Source organism: Magnolia sinica, chromosome 15 (genome assembly GCF_029962835.1).
Source record: "Magnolia sinica isolate HGM2019 chromosome 15, MsV1, whole genome shotgun sequence".
Classification (NCBI taxonomy): Eukaryota; Viridiplantae; Streptophyta; class Magnoliopsida; order Magnoliales; family Magnoliaceae; genus Magnolia; species Magnolia sinica.
In genome coordinates, this window is record NC_080587.1 from 859,981 (window position 1) to 878,495 (window position 18,515).

The following is an 18,515-nucleotide window of genomic DNA, read 5'->3' on the forward strand; positions in this document are numbered from 1 at the left end:
CATTCATTCGGGCCTGAATCAAGTTGGGGCTTGGTTGACCCAACTCATCCTATTCGGAGGCGACTCTTGACCACGTCTCGGGTCTTAAAACCATGGTTAGGATGCCCCACACAATACATGAGGAAAAACTAAAGATTTCTTAAAGAAATCAGCATTCTCTGTTCAAACATCAACCAGTGAAACCAGATAGTTCATTTGGCCGTACCCATCGCGAATGGGTTGTGCCCAGATCTCTGTGCTGGACTCTTTTTCTTTTACAATTAAAATTGGAGCTTTTGTTGAATCCTCCTTTCACAGAGACTAATCGGTCAGTTCAGATCATCATGAGTGGATGCATTTCTGGGAAATGTCTCATCTGTTATGGGATCCAATCGATAGTTTTTCAATTCCACGAAAGGCGCCAATGCAGTATCGTTCGGTCCAGCATCATATGCTGGACCTTACAAGTTACAAGAGAAATTCAAGAGCAACAACAAAAATATCACTACTGGCAGGAGGATCGGTTGATTTAGACAGTTTTTCACCGTTACGTGTCGTCTCTTGAAAATATTGTAATGAAAAAACAAAAGGGAGGAACATGGCTGAGCTGTGGAGAAACTTCCAGCCATGAAGTATATAGAATTCCAAATGAACAAAAACCAAGAAACGCACTCTCTTATTACAATCTCTATTCAAGCCTAGTCATGGAGACGTCATTTCAAAAACCTCCATTATAGCCCTTTAGATCCTCTTCAGTCATTAAACTGAGATCCCCAGTTCTGAAATCTTCAGTATTCTTTTATCCAGTGCAGTCCTTTGTTTTTTCGCAATGGATGCCATGGATGCAACCTGAGAAATCCACGAGTCATAAACACCGTGAATATTCTTAAAATTCCTTATCTGAAGAAACAAAGGTGAAATTTTCAATGGTAATTTATGAAAATATAGACAGCTGACTTGCCTCTGCTCGAAGTTTTATTGCCTCCCTACCAGGAATTGCTCTTAGCCCATCCATCAAATCTAAACATTGGAATTTTGTATGTAAGATAATGCGTGGAAATCATCATGAATTAACAAATGCGCATGTAGCATGGAAGAAGTGTTCTCAACACAAACAGCATATTTGATAGAAAGAGATATTGCTAATCGAACATCTAATGCAAATCGCTCTGCTAAGAAGCCCATGCACTTCTCTATGAGTACCTCTATACACAGCCACACACCCAATCTTGCACGTATGTGGGACATACAAGCTGTTCACTAAGACTGCATGGATGATGATGATCATCATCATCTAAACTTTATCCCAATTAATTGAGGTCGGCTACACAGATCATGTTCTGCCATTCTACTCTATCAAGGACCATGTCCTCGGACCCCAGAGAAAAATCTATCTGAAAATAAGGCCAGTGAACTCATCACATCAGTCATGAACGAAAACAATAGATGGTTTGGGAAAGCACGATACCAAGTACCACATTCAATTTGGATGTATGACCCACCTGATAAGTTGGCTGACCTAATTTTCTAGGGGCCAGGTCAGCAACACGACACAGCCTACCTAACATGCACCTTGGGTGTCCCACATATTGGCACATGTGGTTGTGTGTAGTGTTGAGTATTGAAAGGTGCATGTGAGTTTTACCAAAACCTCTGTTGTGAATAAGGAACGAGATTGTTTAAGAGCAACTACGACAAAAACGAGATCGCAGAATCCAACGGAACATGCAACGGCTCTACAACATTCACCACACCACAACGAGGAATCAAATTGACAAAACCATTGCAGGAAAACCAAATTGCAATTATACCTGCCGCTTCAGATTCGATCTTGTAAATGGTTTTAGCAAGCCTTTGTATTTCATTTCCAGCATCACTGCAGATATATACAAGGAACGACTTCAATTAAACACCAAATCAAAGAAAAGCATATATTTCTAGCATGCAAATGCAAATAGCTAAGGTTGAAAAAAGGGGGGGGGGGGAAGGGAATTGAGGGAGCCGAAAACTAATACTTGAGCTTAGTATATCCCTTCTTCATTTCTTCTTCAGCAAAAGCTGCTCTTTGTAGCAGTTTTTTACTCTCATTCTTCATTAGATCAACAGATAGGCCTAGCTCTTTTATGTTCTTCTCAGCTTTGATAAATTGTGCCTGCCCAAAGCAAAGATATTCAAGATAAATTAGGAAGAACATAACAGAAAAGAGAAGAAAGAAAGAGAAAGGGGAAAAAACCTTCCTGGAAGAATGGGATTGTGAAAACTACACACTGTACAAGATTTTAACATTGATCCATGATTGGGTCTCAATCCAAACCATTCAAGTCCCCACTTTAGATGGTGTGAAGTCTCCAAATCAGATTGATCTGACGATCCTGACATCTGATTCAAATTAGTACCACTGATTGTCTTGCATATTAAGCATCCATTTAATGGCCATCTATCAGACAGTTAGCATAATCAATTCAGTGTAATCTTTGAATTATGCCCTGCCTGGAATGATGCCCACAATTTGGATAGCTTAGAGGGCAGGCGAATGTATGCCATGTGCACAATGGCTAAGGATATGCATATGTACTGTCATACTCTGCCAGTGTATCAAACATCTCCTTGATTTCTAGTGGCTATCCCTGCTACAACTATAGAGGCATCAAGCATTTTAGAGATGTTTGAGCCTTCTTCATGAATAAATCAGATGAAAAGAGATTACCTCTTCGCTCTGTAGGCGACCCAATGTATGGCGAAACAAAAACCGTCTCGGGCCTGCATATCAGAAGACTGTGAAACCATATCAAGATAAATAGTGCAATCAATTAATGTACAAGTGAGGATTAAGCAACACCTCGCATAAGAAGGAGACCCGTGGCAACAGCGACTCCACCTGCCGCAATGGGGTGTTCTCGTGCACTCATCAACTCTCCTGAAAGCAGTAAGAAGAAAATGCAAAAAACCAAAATGTCAGAATTTAAGTAAACGATTGTTTAATGGGTATCCATGCCATCCATAGAGCATTTCTCGACACCAAAATGCAAATACATGTATGGAACCAAATTTTAAGTGGTGCAGAAAGCCCCTTGACTGATTCAGAAAGAAAATAACCCACCTTTAGTTTAATAACCATAGTAACAATGATAGGAAACAGAAGTAAACCCACCCACCTTTAAGTTTTTTGAAGAAGATGTCTTCATAGGTTTTATATTGAGACTTTGCCTGAGGAATGAAGTCCTACAAAATGTAGAAGAAAAATATCATCACCAAGAGAATTAAGTTTGAATAAGTACATCTCTTTTTTTGGCAACCTACATCCCGTAAGAGAGAATTTAACAGGAAAAGTGATTTCATGAACATTCACATTGAGCTGCACTTGTACATATATGAGCCTATGAGGGTTAGCACTGAGTTGCACATGTTATAGATGAATTAAAACTACCATTAAGCAAGGTTCTAGAGGCAACACGACCAGAGATGAAGCTAGTGTATCAGGGTTCGCACTAAGCCAACATAAATGACATGGCGCTAGTCGACGAAATTTAGAGGAAGGCATTAGAATCATCATAATCGCTGTTGTGATCACTATCATGATCGTCACCATAGCCTGCCCCATTTCTTGGAGCTTCCTAGAGTCCAGAGGTTTAAAATTGGAAGGACCATGGCTATCTCGAATGAAACTTTGGTTGGAATAGTTACAGAAGCAAGCTTTAGTTAAAATCAATTGTCAAGAGATTTCTCGATGTATTTATGGGACAGGGTTATAGAGAGAATTGAAAGAAAGCTTTTGAGCTGGAAGTGTTGGCACCTGTCCTTAGGAGGTTGTCTGACTCTCATTAAAGCAGCCTTCTCTAATATACCACTGTCCTTTATGTCCCTTTTCAAATGCCTGAAATCAGTCCTGGGTAGGCTGAAAAAGTTAAGAAGAGATTTTGTGGAGGGGGGCTGAGGATAATAAAACATTCCATCTTCTCAAGTGGCATGAGGTTTGCAAGCAGATAGCCAAGGGTGGAGTGGGAATTAGGGAGTTGGAATCCATGAATATGGCGTTATTAGGCAAATGGCTGTGGATGTTTGGAACTGAAGAAGGCAGGCTGTGTAGCAAGTTAATCTCATGCAAGTATGACACCCACCTCAATGGATGGGAAATTAAGAGATCTTTGCTTTCCTGTGCCTCCAGTCTTTGGAAAGTTGTGGAGTCGACATCTTCTAAATTTGGTCAGGGAGTCTCCTTTTTTGCTGGGGGGCGGCTCACATCCTTTGCTTGCTTCTTTGATTTTATACCCCTTGGTTGAATTTGATTATGGGAAGATGTTCTAATGAAGGGGGCATTTTCACACCGGGCTTGAGTGGGGTGGCTTGTAGGATGCAGGGGTACACTCAGGGTGGGCAGCCCGCAAAAGTACAAAACCCATGTAATTTGGAGCCTGTGTGAGGTGGAACCCATGGATTTGGGGCCCACGAGGAGGGTTCGGCAAATGACCTAACTCATGGATTTGGGGCCTAGGCTATGAGATAAATGGATTAATTCGCCATGATCTATCAATTTGAGCTTTTAGAGCAAGTGGTTAATTGTCTTGCATCATGTTCGGTGTGGGGACAAAAGGCCACAGGAGGTCTTTCTAAGAATGGCTAGTCTTGCGATTGACAAGAAAATTACAATTCAATGTTGTTATTCCATTTTCAACGGATCCATGGTGTGGTTGCCTCCTTATTGCAGAGATACAACTAATGAGGGAGCTGAGGAATTGATGAAATTGCTGGACATGCTCAAGTTCTTCTTACCCATGGTAGGGGGAAAGGATTCTATGGTATGGCATGTGCATAGCTCGGATTGCTTCTCCATCCACTCCTTCTACATGTTGCTTTGGGATCCACCCGTCTCCAAGCTCTAGCCATCCCCTTCATCCTTGCTCTTATAGAACCCCCTCGAGAGTCGTAGCCTTTGGGTAGTTGGTGGGAAGGAAAAGAGTGCTAACGATCGACAACCTCCAAAAAAGATCTATGATCCTTCCTAATATTTGTAATCTGTGTATGGGTGATGTAGAATCAATTGATCATCTCTTTATCCAGTGTCTCTTTGCTTAGAAGATTTGGGATTGCTTTCTAGATATCCTCAACGTGGCATGGGCGATGTCGAAGTCGGTGAAAGAGCTTTTGTGGGCTTGGCATGGGGGAGGGTTGGGAAAATAAGGTAGGGAGGTGTGGAGGCTTGTTATTATGGCAATGCTTTGGGTGATTTAGGAGGAGAGGAATCACCAATACTTCCAAAACATGAGTGCCTCCATGGATGAGGTCATTAGGAAGGATAAGTTCGAATGGGTGGGATGGGTCTCCATTGTAGAGGCGGCAAATGCCGTCAATCTTTTCACCTTTTTTTGGGTTGTATTCTTTCCCTGCTTTGCTTTTGCTTTGGTGGGTCTCTCAATAAATTTTGTTATCTTTAAATAAAGAAAGAGATTTCTCGAACCAACATATCTCATTACCTTGGCTCTAATCCAAAAGCATGGAGAGATCCATGAGGATGTGTCCAACAAAATTGGAACTAGGTGGATGGAGTAGAGATGAGTGAATGAAACTTGGGGGAAACATTTAAAAGACATCTATTTGATTGACTATGCTATATGGGGCAAAGATTGGGCAACAAAGAGGCAACATGAGGAAAGGAAAAGTATTGCAAAGGATGTTAAGATGGGTGTGCGGAAGGCGTACGGATGTTATGATCAAGAATGAGGACATCAAGAGTAGGCCCAAAAGGATATACAGTGATGGAGAGCCACTAAGATCATTCTATAATGCACAATGAGAGCTAAAGATGGCTCTAGTAAAGTGGGGAAATTTTATTAGGTTCAGAGGGACTCAGAGGAGGATGAGGGCACAAACTAAAAGGAATTGGTTTGAAGTGGTGAGTTATATTTGAAGGATTATACAGTTACCAAGCATAGGTTTGGTAAACCAACTACAACATTTAATGGCCATTGGTCCACGTGATACTAAATTAATTTCTTGTGGGGGAGGGCCCAACTCAGTAGCTTGCTACTAGAGCCCTCAATCATCACCCTTGTATTGCACTACTACATGAGCTCGCCCCCACTCCCAACCGCCTGAGAAGAAAACAAAGCTGAAAAGGGCTATCATTACCAATCATCATCCAACTAATTGGGGTCAGCTACATGAACCTTGTTTCGCCATTCGACCCTATCACGGATTATCTCCTTGATTAAACTATAGGTCCTTAGGTCTTTTCTTACTACGTCCACTCATGTTCTTTTGGGCCTTTCCCTTTCCATTTTAGAGCCTTCAACTTGAACCGACTCATTCCTAACAGGTCCAATTCTTAGTCTCAATGTCCCCGGTATCACCAATATTATTGACAATATTGGTCAATATGATCTTTACCACAAGCTAGTGATATAGATATAGAGTATATAATATAAAAAAAAAAAAATACAATGAATCGGTCAATACAATTGATAATATTGCTAATATTGCCTGATATTTCTAACATCCAAGATATCAACAATAGCCCTTTGAAATAAACACATTGTGCCGTTGATACATGCGAGACGATACTAGCATGACTACCTGCAATATTCCAGAAAATAAAATAAAAAATTCCAAAAAAAATCATTTTTTTTTTTCAAAATGATTTTTGGGAATCTCTTCCTAAGAATGTTTTAAAATAACGCATTATTTGAGCAAGGCGAGTGTCATACTACATTTCTTTGGAGATATGGTGCTCCTAAGGTGGCCGCATTTGCATGGGTGGTGGGAAGGAGTAAGGTCTTTACAGTTGATAATATTTGAAGGCATGGCTTAATATTGCCTAATGTGTGCCTGCTATGTTATAATGATGAGGAATTGGTCAATCATTTATTCATTCATTCATTGCCTATTTGCATCAAAGATGTGGTTTGGCTTCCTCAATCTATTCAGAGTTTCATGGGTAATGCAGGGACATGTGATGGCCTAACCCTATATGCATGTATAATCAGGTTGAAGATATTCAAATAATAAAATTAATCAACTAACTGTTTTCAATCATGGGGATTAAGCAAATCTCAACACAGAGATAAAATCATTCTGTCAGGATCATGCCCCTTAGCATAAAATCACGTAAACAATAAAAAATGGAGGACCTAGGGATATGGGGATATGCTAGATCTAGTATAAGACAGTCCACAGTCAAGTTTAGATCCGATTCTCCTTACTAGTCATCTCTCTTTTCCGTTGAAACCAGAAGGGAATATCCGCAGAGGAACGAAAGAGATGAAGAAGAGATGTGTTCGATATGAAAGAAAGTACAGATTCTGGGGCATCAAAGAAAATAAGACGGTTAATTCTTACCTTTTCCTGCACCTCGAAGATCTAGAAAAAATGAAAATCTAAAATTGGGGTGGAATCCTCAACACCCAAGGGCCAATCCTAAAATTCTTATCTCTTTGGTAAAAGAGAAAGAAAGCATACGAATTCTGATACAGGACAATTAACCACTTGCTCTAAAAGCTCAAATTGTTAGACTATGGCGAATTAATCCCTTTATCTCATAGGTCAGGCCCCACATCGTATGGGTTAGGACCTCAGCTGAACCCCCTTCGTGGGCCCCAAATCACATAGGCTACCCACCCCAAGCATGTCCCCGCATCCCACGGGCTACCTCACTCGAGCTCGGTGTGAAATGTGCATTAATCACTCCTGGTGAGGAGTCTCGAACACGAGACCTCCCCCATGGGCCCCAAATCACACGGGTCACCCACCCCAAGTGTGCCTTTGCATCCCACAGGTGACCCCACTTGAGCCCAGTGTGAAAATGCCCCTACATTAATCACCCCCGGTGAGGAGTCTCGAACACGAGACCTCCTCCTTTGATACTAATTTGATGCAGGACAATTAATCACTTACTCTAAAAATTCAAACTGTTAGAGTATAACGAATTAATCCCTTTATCTCATGGCCCACGCCCCACATCTCATGGGTTAGGACCTCGGCCGAACCCGCCTCGTGGGCCCCAAATCATATGGGTACCGCCTCACACGGGCCGCCCACCCTGAGTGTATCCTCGCATCCCACAGGCTACCCCACTCGAGCTCAGTGTGAAATGTGCATTAATCACCCCGAGTATACCCCTGCATCCCACAAGCGACCCCACTGGAGCCCGGTATGAAAATGCTCCTGCATTAAATTCTCATTCATTCAATAATAAAGTAAGGTTTCTCACATTGTATATATAAGCCACAGAAGGAAAAGAAAAGGAAAAAAAAAAAAAAAAAGAGGGTGCAATAAAGCCCCTGAAAATAAGGAAAAGAACCAAAAAAAAAAAAAAAGGCCTAAAACTAAAACTCCCTCTCCACAGGGTGTGAAATCCGCCCCAAGGGCCTGCGGTCATGCCGCTCTTGCACTCGTAGCATGTTAGAAAATGGGTCCGATAGACCCAACGTCCATCTACATCAACTCCTCCGCTCCGGTACTTTGTCGGCGATGCCTCCTCCTCTAGTACATTCTAAAGGCTGCACGACTAATATCCGCATCAATGGACCTCCCCAAGATCGATTGATCATTTTTTCTTGGCTTGGCATGAGGGGAAAAGAGTAAGAGTGGGAAACAAATATGTAATTTATGCTTATTGGCGGGGCTTTAGAGCATTTGATACGAGAAAAATAGTCACTGCTTTCGAAATCAAAGGGGTCATTTTTCTGAAGTTTTTTTTTATATGGCAGAAATGAATGTAATTGAGTGGGCATTGGCCTTTGTATTCTTTTGATTTGGTCTTTTCCTTTGTATTATTTGGTCATTGGACTTTTCCAATAAATTTCTCTTTTACCATTTCAAAAAAAAAAAAAACATCACATTATATGTTCCGAATTATTGCATTATTTCTTAAAATAAGTGCATTAAAACTATCTTTATTAATTAGATAATCTTCTCCAACAAGGCTCAGTTTGGGCTACTGTACAATGGGGACGTATTATGCATAACTTTTTTTTTTTGGCAATATTTTGTCCTAAGGGTGTAATCATGCTTATTTTAACATCTCAGAAAGTTTCACTGAAAAAGTACACCCTTTTCCTAATGCTTGCCCAATGTTTCCCTCAAACGGCAATACACTTCCCGGTATCTACAATATTATCAACAATATTGATACATATTTCCATATCCCAAATATCCGATACATGTAATGATAACGATATTATGAACACTGCTTGGTCACCATTGCACATGGCCGAACCATCTAAGTCTACTTTACCCATTGTTGTTACTTCTAAGCTTCCTTGAATGCATTCATTTCTAATTCTATCATTTCTCATCTTGCCGATCATCCATCTCAACATCCTCATTTCAGTTATGCTCATCCTATGAGCATGTTGTTCCTTAACTACCTAATGTTTTGTCCCATAAAGCATGGTTGGTCTTATTGCTGTCCAACAAAATTTCCCCTTCAGTTTGATTGGTATGCGATGATCACATAAAAGGCACATCTCCAAATGTTCAAACATGTGGGAACAAACATATGAAATTGTGGTGCCAACTTTTGTGAGTCCAGCAAATACAGAAAATCACTAGTCCAACGGAAAACGTGATGGCACCATTGCATGGTATAAAGTCACGTGTCTTATTGTCTTATCTCTATCGTGAAATTACGTTACATGCATGGTTTGAAGTATCAGCTGAAACTAGAATGAGTCACCTGATACATATCAATTTCAGTCCTAGGCAATCCAATACACCCTCTAATTCACATATACAAGGGGGCGACTCACCCCGTATGGCATCGGATTCATCCAAGTCCAGGTGATATGGAATGATTCACCCCTTTTACACAAGTTTAGGACTGATTATGATGTTGTGTTAGAAACTACAGAAAGTAGTTTGAATTCAAGAAGGATGCTTATTTTCTAAGGCCTATGCTGGGAGACTATATCTTGGGGATGGCACATTGAGAACCTACTTCACTAGAACAATCTACCAACGGTTGTGAACTATCTCAAAGAAAGTGACCTAATCCACACCTCATCCCAGTGAGAAATTGATTTCACCCTTTGCACCTCAGATCTCTTCTTGCAGGCATAACATTCCTGTTCATTTATTTCCCAAATACACAATCTATTACACCAACACCTCAAGTGAAAAGAGAGCCACTCTTTACACCCACCCAAATTGAATTGCATTCACTTATTTCCCATTTTGGGAATTGAACTAGCGTTTGTATGAAAATCAATCACGGTGGGTGTGAATATCATTTCCCAAAATAAATAAATAAATAAAATAACCCAAGATATTATTAAAAAGAAGGAAACCAAAGCATGCCCAAATCAACAAATCCAATTTCTGGCGGGACGCAACACTCCAAAATTCCAAAGTCTCACTATTCATATCTATCCTGATTGATTTAAATACACCAAATTCATATTTTGATAATTGAAATAGTACACATTTGTATAAAAATCAAACAGGAGGGGTGTAAATATCAATTCCCCTAAAAAAAATAACCCAAGAAATTTAGGAAAGAAAAAAAAATAAAAATAAAAAATCTAAGACACACCCAGATCAAAAAATGCAATTTTTGGTGAGACCCAACTCTCCAAACTCAAAAAAAAATAATAATAATAATAATAAATAAATAAAGAAAAGAAAGAGGAAGAAAAGCACCTGAAATGCTCTGAAATGCGTGGAGGAGCTCTCTTGCAGAGACCGAGCAGATTGCAGAGCCGAGTCGGTGGATTCGTACATGGTCCGCTTCAGATCCTCGGCGGTGTACGAGTGCCATGGCTTCTCCTCCGCTGGCGAAGGACTCTCTGCCATTTTTTTCTATTTTTTCTGTTTTCCGGAGCTGACCATGCCCTCCACGCCCTTCAACTTAACCTGCGCGCTGGCGAACGGAGGCTATTTTGGTCATTTTGATGTGCAGCGTATTTTAGCTGTTTCACTTGGCCATCTCTAACCTGTTCTTACAGTGTCCCTGCTTATCGTTCGCCCCATACTGCTTGGAGGAGAACCCGGATTAGACATTGGAGGGCATTTTGGTCAATTTAGCGTGGCACATTTTAGCTGGTTCACTTGGTCATCTCTAACCTGATCTTGCAGGGACTCTGCTTATCGTTCGCCCCATGCCGAATGGGAAGATTCGTGCGTCTGGAAACGGATATTTTTAATTCTGACAAGTGGGGCACATGGTTTTGCAATCCAGACCGTTGCTATTTTGCATCATGATATTGATGGAAAATCCCAACCCTTCGATCGTGTCTTTCCAATATATAAGTAAACATCGATCATTGATGAACAGTCCATGTGAAAGGGCCAATGTATGGGACATTTAGATTTTTAATGCGGGAGATTTTTCCGGTATTAACCATTTTATGGTTGGTCCATCAGATCAACGGTATAGATCACCAAATAGTGGACGTGGGTCGAAGAAACTTTTGGAATCGGATACTGGGTCCGGGTTTTATATCTCAACCTTAGCTCAACTCAATTTTCGTATATCTCACCCTTAACCCAACTCAACCCAACCTCATGCTGGGAATTCTAAACCCAGGTGGGCCGGTTGGATTAGCCGCTTAGATACATGCTAATATTTTTGTTATTATATTAGTTTATTTTATATATATATATATATATATATATATATATATATATATATATATATATAATTGTATTAATTATATATATAATCATCCAAGTTAAAATATAGGATAACCAGGGGTGTACACGAACCGAGGTAGCTTGGTTAGCTTGCTTGACTCGGCTCAAAAAAGCTTGATTTGACTTGGTTGAAAGCTAAGTTCCATTTGATTTTTTGAGCTAGAAAATGAGTTTGAGCGGCCCAAGCTCAACACAACTTGGATTGAATCCAACTCAAATCGAATTCGGATTGAACCAGTTTAGTGACTCGGTTACTTTATCATTGATGTTGCTCACCAAATGTTTGATGAAATGACTCACTAAAGTGTGGCTGGTGGCAAGGAAGGTATGTAAATGAAATATCCTTTTTTTGTTTTGTTTTACTTGGTTTTTATGTTACTTAGAAGGTGTTTGATAAAATACTCATAAAATCATTGCTTTTGTTTCATGTACAAAGTGATTTTGAAGGTGTGGTCCAAGTGTTTGTGGAAATGCCTCATTGGTGAACTCGTCTCGATCTTGGCTCGAACTCGGCCTGAGCTGGCCCAAGCTGCTGATCGAACCGAGCTGAGTTGGCCAGTCAGGCTTGAGAACCAAGCCGAGCCGAGTTTGAGTTGAGGTTAGCCAGTGGCTAAGCTGAGTCGAGCTAAGGCCAACTCGACTCAGTTCAACTCGATGTACACCTCTATAGACAACTACTCATTTTTAAGTTGTGTAGTGTGGTATGCAATTTATTTGGGAGAGAGAAATCTAGCATATACTGTTAGCTTGAGTCATCAAAAATGACATGGACTAATAAGACCCAACTACACTTGAATTTCATGTGACCTCAACACAGACGATTCACACTCAATTATAACTTAAAAAGGTCTTCACAAAGATCCCTAGTGGGGCTGCTAACAGTAAAGTATGAATTGACAGTGGGGTGTACTAGCAAGCTAAAAAAAAAAAAAACTTATACATCAATTAGGTTCAGGTTGGGTCGAGCAATTCGTGCGTCTGGAAACGGATATTTTTAATTCTGACAAGTGGGGCACATGGTTTTGCAATCCAGACCGTTGCTATTTTGCATCATGATATTGATGGAAAATCCCAACCCTTCGATCGTGTCTTTCCAATATATAAGTAAACATCGATCATTGATGAACAGTCCATGTGAAAGGGCCAATGTATGGGACATTTAGATTTTTAATGCGGGAGATTTTTCCGGTATTAACCATTTTATGGTTGGTCCATCAGATCAACGGTATAGATCACCAAATAGTGGACGTGGGTCGAAGAAACTTTTGGAATCGGATACTGGGTCCGGGTTTTATATCTCAACCTTAGCTCAACTCAATTTTTCTATTATATTTTAATACAAACACACACACACACACACACACACACACACACACACACACACACACACACACACACACATATATATATATAATAAGTTATGTATATTATATAATTATTAAATATTAAATATTCTAAATTGGACAACAAATATAAAAATTAGATAATTACACAATTGATCCTAAGCGCACCTAATGTTTCCCGTACTAGTTTAGCGAACTTTTGACAATTGCATTTATAACCCGATGTCTAACTTATGCAATTAAGCTGTTATCCATCCTATATAGGTTGAGGATCTTATGTACTACCACAAGCCTCGGTGGCGAAACAAATACCTTTTTTTTGTTTTGTTTTTCTTGGTTTTTATGTTACTTAGAAGGTGTTTGATAAAATACTCATAAAATCATTGCTTCTGTTTCACGTACAAAGCGATTTTGAAGGTGTAGTCCAAGTGTTTGTGGAAATGCCTCATTGGTGAACTTGTCTCGATCTTGGCTCGAACTCGGCCTGAGCTGGCCCAAGCTGCTGATCGAACCGAGCTGAGCTGGCCAGTCAGGCTTGAGGATCGAGCCGAGCAGAGTTTGACTTGAGGTTAGCCAGTGGCTAAGCCGAGTCAAGCTAAGGCCAACTCGACTCAGTTCAACTCGATGTACACCCCTATGGACAACTACTCATTTTTAAGTTGTGTAGTGTGGTATGCAATTTATTTGGGAGAGAGAAATCTAGCATATACTGTTAGCTTGAGTCATTAAAAATAACATGGACTAATAAGACCCAACTACACTAGAATTTCATGTGACCTCAACACAGACGATCCACACTCAATTATAACTTAAAAAGGTCTTCACAGAGATCCCTAGTGGGGTTGCAAACAGTAAAGTATGAATTGACAATGGGGTGTACTAGCAAGCTAAAAAAAAAAAACTTATACATCAATTAGGTTTAGGTTGGGTCGAGCAACTCGAGACTTCAATCCAAGCTCACCCAAGTTTTATCGAGTTGATATTTGTATAGTCCAAGCCCTAATACAACCAGTCTAAGCCCAACCCAATGTCGGGTCAGTCGTGAATCAGTCTAGTTACACCTGCCTGACTTTTAGCCCCAGTAAACAAATATCACCATGGGCCTTAGGAAGTTTTTAATGGTGGCATTCTGTCACCATCATTTTATGTGGTGTGGTCCACCTGAGATTTAGATCTACTTCAATTTTGGACTCATGCCCTGAAATGAGCCGGCAAAATAGATGGACACCATAGATATAAAAACACCTACATCATGGTGGGCCTACGGTCACAGATCCACCTCTGTGGTTCGATGCCCCAAATTGACCGGCCATGCCCTATTATCCATCATCATCAGATGATCCTAGCCATCCAAAAAAATGGAAGCTTGGAGCCGTTTCAGGCGGGGCCGGGCGAACCCATTCCCCGAGCCAGGCCTGGGCCTACTATGAAAGGTCCACATGGGCTTGGCTAGACTCGGGCCTTGGGCCTGAACCCTGGTTCGGCTCATGGTAATCTTTGTTACTCCGGCGGACTTGCGATGGTTGATACGCATGCAGTCAGATACCTAATAAATTGCATGCACCTAACTTGAAGTAAGCCGTCCAGATCGTGGACCTCACTTTAGATGGGACAAAAAAAAAACCCTCCTGAGCGGATATATAATAGAAATGGATGGTTAAAATGACAATACTCAACGGTGTAGATTCAACAGACGAAACCACTAGTAGATGTTAGAATCTCTCTCAACGGATTTGATATTGAGTTGCATGTGGGCCCACGGTTTGGACGGTCTAACTTGGGCCACGTGAAAGATAGGTGAGCACGTGCAGCGTGGCCACTATCAGATGACAGGAGCTGTGGGACCCAGTAGCAATTATCAAGGACTTCACAATCACGGTGCGTAACAACTGTTTGTTGAATATCGACGGTCCATTTTTTATCAGTCATGTGTGTCCCACCTGATGACCGGACAAGACTAACTGTTGACCTAGAGCATGTCCTCTAGGGCTACCGCCTAACGATCACAAGCGATACAACACACGTGTGACACGTCAATGCATGTGCATGCGGGTGGATTTGGTCTAGAGCTGTACGCTAACCAAGTTCTAACTGGCTCGACTTGAAAAAGCACGATTCAACTCGGTTTGAACCTCAACTCAAATCAAACTCGTATTGAGCGAGTTTGGTGACTTGGCTATTTTGATATTGATGTTGCTCACAAAGTATTTGATGGAATAACCCAATAAAGTGTTATTTCAGGTGCATAAATTCTCTACGGGATTAGTTGGTGGCAAGGAAGGTATAGATATAAAATAAATTATTATAAAAAAAACATTACATGTTAAAAATACCATTAATCTTGACGCTGCCAATTAAGTTTTTGAAGAACTTTAGTGAGAAATTGAGGGTACACTCCATGTGTTTGAGAAATTGATGCACAAGCTCAAACTCAGCTTAAATTAGCTGAGTTGTTGGCGAAACCAAGCTAGGCCGGCAAGTTAGACTCGAGGATCGAGACGAGTCAAGTTGTACAAAGTTTGACTTGCTTCGACTCGTGTACAGCTCTACTTTGATTATGCTGTGGTCATGTCCCACCCTTCATGTATTTGTTTCACATCCATGCCCTTCATCCATCTCATGTTAGGGTGTTTAGTGATTGAATGCTCAACCTTCGAAACTTCTAGTGGTGTACAAAAGTTTTGGATCAAGTTGATATTTTTGTTTTATCTTCCTCCAAATCCTTGTGAACTTATCAGTATGTTAAATGGAGAATAAACACTACTGCATGTCCTATGAAGTTTTTAATGGTGGGCATTCAATCACTACTGTTTCCTATGGTGTGGTCCGCTTGGGATTTGGATATTATTTATTTTTTATACGATTACCTAAAGTTATTTATAAAAACGTATAAACGACATAGATATACAGTATATAATCAAGGTGGAGCCTACGGTCACGGCCGGACCGAACTCGGTGGAAACGGACAGGCTACCCGCCAATGGCTAGTGGTTGGTGCTCTATGTACCCTATCATGATTTATTTTTTTCATCCACGCCAACCATCTATTTTTCTAGATCGTTTTAGGGCATGAGACAAACAACGAGTTATATCCTAATCTCAAGTGAACTACGTGACAGGAAACAGTATTTAATGAGTCTCAACGATTAAAAACTTTTTCCCTTCATCTATCTCTGTATGACCTAATCAACAGAGTGGATATCAAATAAACAGCACAGTGGGCCTTAGGACGATTTTAACGATGTATATCCAATCACAATTGTTTTCCTGTGCTGTGGTCCACCTAAGATTTATATACCTCTAATTTTTAGTATCATGCCATCAAATAATTTGTAAAAATGGATTTTCATCATGGTAGGGCCACAGACAACCCACCATGGCAGGGGGAGTAGCTAATCCGTTTCCGAACTCGGTGTTACGCCGACCTGAACGTATCCGCTCCCGCGTGCAGCGAATCGCTTTCCAGCAGCTTCTCCCTGAATGCAGGGAGCGGATTAGGTACGGCCCCGGTCTAATCCATCCGGTGCGTCCCTAACCGTGGGGCCCATATTGATGTATTTATTGTATATCCGCACCGTCCATCCATTTTTTCAGATGATTATATAGTATAAAAGAGAATATAAAATATAAAAAATCTCAAGTAGACTATACAGTTAGAAACTGTAGTGATTTTACGCCACCATTAGAAACTTCCCAGGCCCACCTTAGTATCCATCGTAATGTTTTTTTTTTCTTTTTATACATAAAACATGTTTATAAGGTCATAAAAACATGGATGAATGGAAAAAAAAAATATCAAATTTATAAAAAACTTTTCTGGCCCAGAAGATGTTTTTAATGGTCAGTCTCCACTGTTTTATGTGGTACTTCCACATGAGATTTGGATCTGACTCATGTTTGGTATATCATCCTAAAATTATCTGTAAAAACTAATGGACTGAATGGATATACAATATATAAATCAATGTGGGCCCCACGTGTAGGACCGTACCTTCTTGGGTGAGACCGGGGTCGCACCAATCCGTTCCCGCGAAACGACTGTCGGAGACTCTTATGATAGTTCATCACCATTTAAAAAATGGTGGTGAGTCTTCAAGCTTACACGTGCCATAGTTTTATGGAAATCCTGACCGTCCAAATATCTTATAAAATGTAATGTACGCCTCTAAAAATTTGGAAAGAAAAGATGAGGGTATTAATCTCATTTTTCATTTAAAAATAAGGCACTTCCTATTTTGCATTCAACCATCCATAAATTGCATAGTCAAGGTTTCTTGATCAGTTGATGGTAGACATATAGTCCATCTACAATGCTGCTAGAAATTTGGATGGTCTGGATATTCGTGAAACAGTGCCTAACATGAGGATGATAGGTCACAACCATTTTCTCAAAAGGTGGTAAACTATCAAATAAATAAACCCGAAAAGATTTCTCAAGGCGAGAATTGTCAACGTACGGATGCGGATGGCTGTGTCCCGGGGACAGGAAGTTCCTGTAGTCGGAAGCTGTGTGGGGCCCACAGAGATGACATTGATAAATCCACTCCGTCCATAATTTTTTCGAGATAACATTAGTGTAGAAATATAAAAATCAGACTGAGAAAAAATTCAAATGGGCCACACCACACGAAACATCGGGGATTGAACATCCACCATTGGAAACTTTACAGGGCCCACAGAAGTTTTGCATGAGGAAGATATTTGTTTATACAGTTTATAAGAGTGGTGAAAATCCTATGAACGGTTTGGATGGTATATAAACATAATGGTCGGCTCCAGTAAGGTTTCACAGGTGGACGTTTCCATTCCCACGGTTTCGTTTGGTATGGTCTACATGAGTTTCGGATCTTCCTGATTATATATTCCTGAACTGTTATGGTCTTGGAAAACTGATAGACGGATTGGATTCATGTAGGGAATCTCTGTGGGCCCCACAAATCTTGCGACTAATGAAACTGCATATGCCTCGTCCTCAACAAGAAGAACTTGTATATTAAGTTTCCACATAACATCTTCATGTTATGATATTTTGTATGTTGTATATAATATTAAAATACAACATCTTCATTTTATGATATTTTCCAATTTTATTCAAAATCTAAACCATGAAAATTACAAGAATTATTGTGATAATGTTTTCATTAAGGAAAATGAATAGTCCATTTATGGTGAGCCATACGATGGAAATAAATGTACGTACGATGATCTGACTCAATGTATTTTGTATGGACCAATTTATAATTGTATTGTTATATTTTTATCTTTCAGTGATTTAATTTCATCAATTCCATGCACCAGATCGTATATTAAATGTATGCATCGTCTGAAAAGAAACGTCGTATATTAAATTTACGTACAACGTCTTATGTGAACATTGTTGAGACCCGAGGAGAGAGGAAGCGATATCCCTGATGACCAAACTTCCTGGGCCCCACTGTGATTTATATATTTCATCCACTCCGTCCATCCGCTTTTGGAGCTCATTTTTTATCAGATCCAAAAAATAAAAGTAGATCCAAATCTCAAGTGGACCACACCACAGGAAACAATTAAAATAATGATTCCCAC

At 40.2% G+C, this 18,515-nt stretch overlaps 1 protein-coding gene across 1 annotated transcript; it reads right to left on the bottom strand.

Moving 5' to 3' along the window:
- Positions 1–479: 479 nt before the first annotated feature.
- Positions 480–10,917, bottom strand: LOC131227536 (RGS1-HXK1-interacting protein 1). The gene is made up of 8 exons (XM_058223338.1): positions 10,612–10,917; positions 3,135–3,201; positions 2,819–2,896; positions 2,687–2,739; positions 1,995–2,131; positions 1,791–1,855; positions 941–999; positions 480–828 (listed from the first exon to the last, which is right to left on the bottom strand). The coding sequence occupies exons 1-8, from the start codon at positions 10,762–10,764 to the stop codon at positions 739–741; spliced, it is 702 nt and encodes a 233-aa protein (XP_058079321.1). The 5' UTR covers positions 10,765–10,917; the 3' UTR covers positions 480–738.
- Positions 10,918–18,515: the final 7,598 nt, after the last annotated feature.